The sequence below is a fragment of the Otolemur garnettii genome, unplaced genomic scaffold (assembly GCF_000181295.1).
Source record: "Otolemur garnettii isolate 467f Iridium unplaced genomic scaffold, OtoGar3 scaffold00288, whole genome shotgun sequence".
NCBI lineage: Eukaryota > Metazoa > Chordata > Mammalia > Primates > Galagidae > Otolemur > Otolemur garnettii.
The window spans coordinates 409,157-417,826 of NW_003852683.1; the positions used below are offsets into that span (position 1 = coordinate 409,157).

The 8,670-nt window shown below is 54.0% G+C and overlaps 2 protein-coding genes across 2 annotated transcripts in view; both read right to left on the bottom strand.

The window, feature by feature from the left end:
- Positions 1-3,420, bottom strand: part of VSIG10L (V-set and immunoglobulin domain containing 10 like) — an 8,463-nt gene extending 5,043 nt beyond the window's left edge. Inside the window, exons 1-5 of the mRNA XM_012813688.2 lie at positions 3,381-3,420; positions 2,464-3,294; positions 1,772-2,065; positions 1,367-1,651; positions 418-672 (exon numbers count right to left, since the gene is read on the bottom strand). Coding sequence (XP_012669142.1) covers positions 418-672; positions 1,367-1,651; positions 1,772-2,065; positions 2,464-3,294; positions 3,381-3,420 — 1,705 coding nt within the window. The remainder of the gene's footprint in view (positions 1-417; positions 673-1,366; positions 1,652-1,771; positions 2,066-2,463; positions 3,295-3,380) is intronic.
- Positions 3,421-6,904: 3,484 nt separating this feature from the next.
- ETFB (electron transfer flavoprotein beta subunit) overlaps positions 6,905-8,670 on the bottom strand; it is a 12,826-nt gene continuing 11,060 nt past the window's right edge. Inside the window, exons 5-6 of the mRNA XM_003803236.2 lie at positions 8,243-8,401; positions 6,905-7,117 (exon numbers count right to left, since the gene is read on the bottom strand). Coding sequence (XP_003803284.1) covers positions 6,947-7,117; positions 8,243-8,401 — 330 coding nt within the window. The 3' untranslated portion in view covers positions 6,905-6,946. The remainder of the gene's footprint in view (positions 7,118-8,242; positions 8,402-8,670) is intronic.

Below are 8,670 nucleotides of genomic sequence, written 5' to 3' on the forward strand. Positions count from 1 at the left end.
GAGGCAGGAGACTCGCTTGAGCCCAGGAGTTGGAGGTTGCTGTGAGCGTGATGCCATGGCACTCTACCCAGGGGGATAGCTTAAGGCTCCGTCTCGGGGTGGCGCCTGTGGCTCAAAGAAGTAGGGTGCTGGCCCCAGATGCCGGAGGTTGTGGGTTGAAATAAAATCCCGGCCAACAAAAGAGAAAAAAAAAAAAATATGTCGCCCTCCAAAAAAAAAAAAAAAAAAAAACGCCTGTCCATGCCCCGCTCCCACCCTGGGGTATCGGAAAAATCGTAGTCCTTTTCTAGATTCGAAGAAAGTAAAGTTATGCCCCTTTTTTGGAATAAGGAAGTACCGTTTCAGTTTCAGAAGTCCCAAAGGACCAAAGAAAAAATTCCCTCGTCCTCCGGAAACAAAAGGTCCGCCCCAGCTCACCTGGGGTGACAGTGCAGGTGCGTGTTGCCACCAGGTGGCGAGCAAAGCAGGTAACAGTGACGCCGCTGAGCCGGGGGTGGGCGGGGACGGCTGCCAGGAGTTCAGAGGGCATGGGCCCCGCGCGGACGCCTTCGGGGAGACCCTGGAACTGCAGCGAGGCGGCAGGGACCCCGCCCGGCCACGAGCAGCGGAAGCGGAGGCTGCGATCCCCAGGACCCCCTTCCACTGAGCACTGTGGCGACCCAGGGGGCAGATCTGCGGAGGGAAAGGAGAAACCAAGGATCGGGCTTCTCCCCCTTTCCCCAGTAACTCTCCCGCTAAGTGGACAGCCCGCAGCCCCACAGACTGTCCCTCTTTCCTGAGAAAACCGCATCTGCACACACTGATTCCTGCCCTTCCAGACTTCGCCCAGCTCCTTCCTTTGTGGCTCCATCCCTCCTTGATTACTCCACCAGAAGCCTCCCTTGTGCCCAGCGATCTCTGCCCTTCCGTTTGGGCCCCCCTGCCCTTCTCAGATAACTCTGTCCCCCTTCCTAATGACTCCTCCAACCCTTTTCACTTATGATTCTGCCCCTCTTTCCAGGTAACGTCTACCTTTATTGCTCCCACTTACTGGCCGGGGAGTAAGTTTCAACTCCTCCAGTTTCCAACTCCTTCTCTTTGCCATTTAACTCTGCTGCTTGCTTTGTTGAAAATGCTTCTTGCCCAGGAATGTCTGCCCATCTCAGCGCTGACCCAACCCTTCTCTCCCGGTCATCCTTGCTACACCCATGTGGCCCCTACCCCTCTTCTAGTGCTGGCTCCGCCCCTTACTTAGGCATCCCCGTCCCCGCCCCCGGGGAATCTCCGCGTCTTTTTGCTGGCCACATCCCACCCACGGTTGTCCCCGCCCCTTCTTGCTGGCCCCACCCCTACCCCGCCGGCTTCCGCTAGGTTCTGCAGCTCCCACCTGCCACCGTGAGGTTGAGCAGAGAGCGGCGGCGGCGCCCAGTGCGCGGGTTCGCGGCGAGGCAAGCGTAGGCGCCTGCGTGGCCCGGCCCAACCGCGGGCAGCAGGAGGTGCGGCCCCGCTGGCACCGCGGCCTCGGCTGGGTCCGCCAGGCTCCAGGAGATATCGGCGGGAGGCCTCGAGGCGGCGGAGCAGCGCAAGGTCACGTTGCTGCCGGCGGTGACATAGAGAACAGGGGCTGCGTCGCGGTTCGAGGAGACCGTGATGACAGGCGGATCCGGGCCATCTGGGAAGCGGAAAGAGCCACTAGGGAATCCTTTAGGTCTTCCAGAGACCGGGTCCCCAGCCTCCTTGTCCCTTGGGCCACAAGACCCCTATCCCGACCCGAAACATTTCCCCCACTCACAGAAGACGCTGACGTCCGCTGAAGCCTCCGCGTTACCGAAGGGGCTACGGACGCTGCAAGTGTACCGGGCGTGGTCGCTGCGCACAGGACGCACGATGACCAGTTGGTCGCCCTCAGAGCGGATGCGAGGCGGCTCCACTCCCTCAAGGTCCGCTCTCTCCAGAGCGCGTCCGTTCTGGCTCCAGCTCAGCACCCCGCGACTCGGCGTCCACCCCACACAGCGCAGCCGAAGCTCGGCCGCTCCCTCCTCTGTCTCTGGGGCCTTAGGCTGCACCGATAGCTGGGGTAGAGGCTCTAGGAGAAGGGGAGCAGGCTCAGGACCCGGTCTGGGAGCCCATCTTCGTGTTCGCTGCTCCCTTACACACAGGATTTCAGGTCCCAGCCGCTGCTTCTTTCCCTCAGCCTCAGGAGTCCGGGCCACCAACCTTTCTCCCTTAGACCCGGGAACTCCCAACAACCTTAATCCCAAGCCCAGCTTTCCTCAGCCAACCCTATCTTGGCCTCAGCCCCTCTTCTCCGTCTTTCCTCCACCCAGAAGTCCTCTTTTCTCATCCCGGGACCTCTTCTGGCAAGGAAACATCCTCATAACAGTAGTGACTTACTTGCCCAGAGGTCTCCCAGAGCAGAGCTGCCCGTGTAGCCCGCACTCCCCCAGTAGCCGGCACTCCGGAAAGACCCCAGGGCCCACTTACCATACACACCCACCGTGAACTCCCGAATCTGCCGGGAGACCCCTGCCCTGATGACCTCAGCCGTATAGACCCCCGCATCATCCAGCTGGGCAGAGATGAGTTCCAGACCCCCTCTGGCCTGGTCAAATCGCAGGCGACCCCGGTGAACAGGGTCCAGGCTGATCAGAGGAGCCCCTGGTCCCAGGCCCCCTGCTGCCAGCACCTTGGAGCCCCGGCGCCAGACCACCAGAGGGGCAGGAGGGCCAGGGCTGGGGACTGGGACCAGGGGGAGCCAGATGGTAGCCCCTACCAGCACAGCAAGAGGTCCCCCCACCTGCTGAGGGAAGCTTGCAGCTGTGTGGGTCTCGGTGGAAACTTTGGATTCAGGGTTCTGGGCAAAGAGTTCAAGATCTTTTGAACCTGGGACCTCAACAGATTCTTTGGTATCAGGAACTTGACCAGAAATGTTTGAAGTTGGGGTTTTAACAGAAAAGGAAGGCTTGGGGTCTTTGGCAGGAACTTGAGGATCTAAGATATCAAGAAGTACTTCGGAACCAGGAGTGAGATCCAGGCTCAAATCTTGACCCTCAGCGGAAGCATTTGACCAGAAGAACCCAGATGGATTGTTGGAGTTCAGAGCCTCAGGAAACCAGCTGGAATCAGAGATTATTCCAGTAGAAGCTTTTGAACTGGAAGACTGATTCAGAAATTTCAGGTTGGGAGGCTTGATGGAAGGAACTTCTGAACCCAGCCTCTGGGAAGAACTTTCTGAGTCCGAAGAGAAGGCAGATGAGAAATTGGTTTGCTGAAGTCCAGACGAGGTCCTGAGGGCGAGGACCCCTAATGGGGAGGCTACAGAGGAAGGGAGGGTGGGCAGGCATTGGAGGAGGCAGCTGAGAAATGGGACTTGTGGGGAAGGGGCTGAGCAGGGAACTTACCCAGGAGTAGGAAGAGTAGCAGAACCCATGAGGTGTCCATGGCACTAGCTGTGCCAGAGAGGACAGTGGAGGGAGACCCAAGCCTGTGCTCATCCCTCCCAGGTAGGACAAGTCCAACAGGACTGGCAGCTTAGCTTCCTGGGTGGAGAAGAGCCAGACCCAGCGGGAGGTACTAGGATCCCCCACCCTATCTAAGTCACCCACCCCACCCCACTGTCTTCATCAGCTGGCCCTGATGGGTGGCCCAGCCTGATCCCTGTATTCCCTGCCCCTAGGGGAAAGAACTGGGTCCCTGCTAAAATGTGGTGGCAAACTTGGGGGTTGAAGCCTGGAAGACCTCCTGGAGGATGAGGCAAGAAATTTCGGGAGGCTAGAGGAAAGGAGGGTGGGCCCCCACCACTGATGGCCAGCTCACTCAGCTTTGTCCTCCACATCCTCCTCACCTCCGTCCTGTCTTGCCTGTAGCCTCAGGTACCAGCATCTGACCCTGCTCCTCCTCTGCTCCAAACCCACTCATGGCTCCCTATTGCCCTCAGAACCAAGTCTGTAGTTGCTATCTTCTGCCCAACCATCTCTCCTAGGCACCAGAACTGTTTCTGCATCCCCCAGGCCCTCACACATCCTGTGTCTCACTTAACTGAGAATCTTTCCTTTAAGCCTGCCCCCCTCCTGGGTTCTCACTTCCAGGACCGGCTGGAATGCAGATGCTAGGGTGCCTTCCCACCTTTTCTCTCCCCTCACTGCTGTCGATCTGAATCCTGTACCTCTCTACCCCACCCACTCTTCTTGGCTCCCACTGCCCAGGTCTCTGCCCTCTCCCTGCCTCCTTGCCCTCCTCCCTCCTTGCCCTCCTCCCTCCAGCCTCCTTCAGTCCCCTTGAAGGTTTTTCTACAATCAGAGATGTCCCAGGCCCCCCTGGCCCCACAGCACCCTCTGGAGACAGCCAAGCTACAGAGAGAACCCACCCACTTTCCCCGCCCCAGTGCATTTTACGAATGTCTGGCCATTCTTATCCTGCCGGCCTCATGTCACCTCCCTCTACCTGGAATGCTCTCATTCACTCTCCACCCCCTCCAACCAGGCTAAACCACAACTTGTCCTTCAGGCCCCACCTTATTAGGAACCATAATAATTACTCCTCCTGTTGAGCCAGGAACTCCATGTATTATCAGGCTAAAAACCCTATAAGCTGTGTGTCATTATCCTCACTTTATAGACCAGGGGACTATGGCTCAGAGAGGGCAAGGGGCCTGCAGAGTTGCACAGCCAGAGATTGAAGCTGGACTTGGGCCCTTGATGGTCAGACTGCTCACTCCTTCTTATCGTCCCCTTGCTGGACTTAGGGCCTACCTCATAATACTGGTGATAATAATGGCAATAGTAAATATTGAATATTTTCTGTATATCAGATGTGGTTCGGGGGGTGCATAAATTAATCTTTCAAAACTCCGTGGGGTAGTTTATGAAACTTAAAAATGGCTGCAAATTATGCCCTCCCTCCCATTAAGAAATGGGGTCTGGGGTGGCGTTTGTAGCTCAGTGGGTAGGGCACCAGCCCCATATACTAAGGGTGGCGAGTTCAAACTCAGCCCCGGCCAAACTGCAAAAAAAAAAAATAGCCGGGCCTTGTGGTGGGCACCTGTAGTCCAACTACTTGGGAGGCTGAGGCAAGAGAATCACCTAAGCTCAGGAGTTCAAGGTTGCTGTGAGCTGTGATACCAAGTACTCTACCAAGGGTGATAAAGTGAGACTCTGTCCTTCAGAAAAAAAAAAAAAAAGAAAGAAATGAGGTCTAAGCGGGGCCTGGTGTTTCAGGCCTGTAATTCTAGCACTCTGGGAGGCTGAGGTGGGTGGATCACTTGAGCTCAGGGTTCCAGACCAGCCTGAGGAAGAGCAAGACCTCATCTCTACTAAAAATAGAAAAACTAGCTAGGCATTGTAGTGAGCACCTGTAGTCCCAGCTACTTCTGAGGCTGCAGCAAGAGGATAGATCTCTTAAGCTCAGGAGTTTGAGGTTGCTGTGAGCTATGATACCACAGCACTCTACCCAGGGAGATGGTGAGACTCTCAAAACAAAAAGATGGGAAATAGCAAAGAAATAGAATTTTTTTTAAGTAGGGTGTATACCTCCCCCCAGTTGGATCTGACTACTAGACTAAGAGAGAACTGTAGAAATGTACTCCAGTGGACATGCCAGTTTCTGCATCTAGGCTAGCATGTTCCACATCCTATACTGTAGAACACTCCCTCATGGAGCTCAGCCACCATACTGTTAGGAGACTCAAGCAGCCATGTGGAAAGGAATCATGGCCCCAGGTCAACAGTCAGCTTGCCAGCCATGAGTGAGCCCTCTTGGAGCCACTTCAACTGATGCTACATAGAGATAAACTGTCCCTGCCTAGCCCTGCCCAAATTTCAGATTTATGAGCACAATAAATGATTGTTGTTGTTTTGAAACAGAGTCTCACTTTATCACCCTTGGTAGAGTGCTGTGGTGTCACAGCTCACAGCAACCTCCAACTCCTGGGCTTAGGTGATTCTCTTGCCTCAGCCTCCCAAGTAGCTGGGACTACAGGCACCCACCACAACACCTGGCAATTTTTCATTGCAGATTGGCCGGGGCCAGGTTCGAACCTGCCACCCTCGTATATGGGGCTGGTGCCCTACTCACTGAGCCACAGGTGCTGCCCTAAATGATTGTTGTTTTAACCTACCAAGTTTTGGGGTAATTTGTTTACACCAGAACAGACAAGCAGAATACAAGTATTATTACTAATTCTGCCTAACAGAGGAGGAGACCTAGGCTCAGGGTTGAGTAACCTGCCTAAGATCTTCCCAAAGCCAGGAATTGGTCCAGCTATGGTTTGAACCCTGGGCCTTTGGATCTGGGATCCATGCCTTTATCCACCAGGCTGTGTTTTACCATTTTGATCTGCCAGATGAGGAGTCTGGAAGCTCAGAGACAGGAAGTAAGACACCCAAGATCTCGGAGCTGATAAAAGTGAGAGGATTTGAAATGAATAAATCTGACACTAGGCCTGGGCTCTTCATCCCCACACTAGGTTTCAATTTTTGCTGTTCATCTGTCTTTCCAGCCAGACTGAAGTTCCTAGCCTCATCATTCCCTCTGTGTCTCAAGTCTCCAAAGAGGCCTGGCACCTGAGAGGCCTCTGTGAACACTTTCTGGATAAAAGCCCTTCTCACCCACCTCACTGATACTTATCTTTCAACACTCAGCTTGAATGTCAGCTTACTGGCAAGTCTCTGGCCCCTTAGGTCAGGCCAGGTATCCCATCTGGGTCCCCATGGTACCTCCATACCTAGCCAGGTCACCTTTGCACTGCAGATGCCTTTGCCCATGTCTATCCCCCACTTCAGTACAGAAGCTTCTCAAGGACAGGGACTAGAAGTGACTCACCTGGGTCCCCAGCATCACCCAGCACAGGGCCTGGCACATGAGACTTAAGTAAATGTTTGTTGAGTGAATCAAAGAATGGGTCTTCAGGGAATGAGTTAATAGAGACAGATGTTGAGAGTCAGTTTTATTGCCAAGTTTCAGAGAGGGCTCAGATCCGCCCAATCTCCCTCAGCTTGGCCACCAGGTCCTCAGTGGTCTCCACCTTGACACCAGCTGTGCGTTGGGGTGGGTCCTCCACGCTGACTACCGAGAGCTTAGAGGTCAGGTCCACGCCTAGATCCCCAGGCTTGATCACCTCAATCTTCTTCTTCTTGGCTTTCTGCAATGGGAAGCCACTATTCAGGGCTGCAGAAGCCCCTGCCCCTCTCCCAAAGCCTCCTGCTAGTAGGTCCCAAGGCTGCAGAGCCACTTCCACAGGCTGAGTCCTTCTGGACCTGCCCAGCAGCCAGGACACACATGACCTCTCCTAAGCCCACACTTGGTGTGGACAATCCCTCTGGCTAAGGTGCTCTGGGAGACCCAACTATTGTAACAGTCCTCCTTTAGTTAGCCATGCAGCAATGGACTGGCAAACCTACCCTTTTGGCAATAATGACTCAATGGACTTTAAGCTGAGATGACCCAATGAACCCTGTTGGTTGAGATGACCTATTGAACCCTCTTCTTATTGGCTGAGATAACCCACTAAACTCTCCCTAATGGCTGAGAAGACTCACTGAACCCTTCCTATAGGCTGAGATAACTGAACCTTTCCAATTGGCTAAAAAGACCCACTAAACTCTTCCTATTGGCTGAGATGATGCCCTGAACTCTCCATATTGACCTAATGAACCAATCCTACTGGCCTTCCTGTTAGCCAAGATGGTCTACACATAACTTTCTATAGGCAAAGATTACCAAAGGAACCCTCCCTAATGAATCAAGATGACTAAATGAATCCTCTTCATTTGGCCAAGGTTATCGGGGTAGTCCCAGGTGCCTGTGTCCCAGCTCCTCAGGAGGCTGAGGCAAGAAAATTGCCTAAGTCCAGGAACTGGAGGTTGCTGTGAGCTGTGACAACACAGCACTCTATCGAGGGCTACAAACTGAAACTGTCTCTAAAAAAAAAAAAAAAAAAAAAATTACCCAAAAAGTTACCCAGTGAACTTTTCCCATTGGCCAGAATGACAAGGGGAACCCTTTCTGTTGCCCAGAGAAGGCTTTGTTGGCCAAGACAACCAGCAAGCCCTCCCTGTTAGCTAAACAACCCCCTTGAACTCTCACTATTGGCAGAGATGACCCAGTGAACCTTCCCTGCCAGCCAAAATAACCAGGTGAACCCTTCCTTTGCATGAGACAACCCTTGGATTCTGTCCTCCTCCTACTCAACCACAAGGGAGGCAGAGAGTCTACAACTGTGCTCACCCAACCCAGGCCCTCCATGACCTGTCTTCCAGGGGCTCACCATGATGTTGGGCAACGTAGCATAGCGGGGCTCGTTGAGCCTCAGATCAGCAGTCACCACAGCAGGCAGCTTCAAGCGCACAGTCTCCAGGCCCCCATCAACCTCCCGCTCCACTTTCACCTTGTCCCCTTCCAGCGTCACCTGGGAGGCAAATGTACCCTGCAGAGGGGCAGCATAGTGGAAAGTGGTGAAGTTAATTCAGGCTAGGCCTAGTGCAGAGCCTTGTGTGTTATCACTGAATAGGTGCAGATAAGTGAGTGAATGGGACAGGGAATAAAAGAGAAGGCCTTTAAGATTCAAAATTGGTGTGGAGCCCATAGCTTAGTCGGCAGGGTGCCAGTCACATACACCAAGGGTGGCAGGTTCGAACCTGGCCATGGCCTGCGAAGGAACCAAAGAATGGGTCTTCAGGGAATGAGTTAATAGAG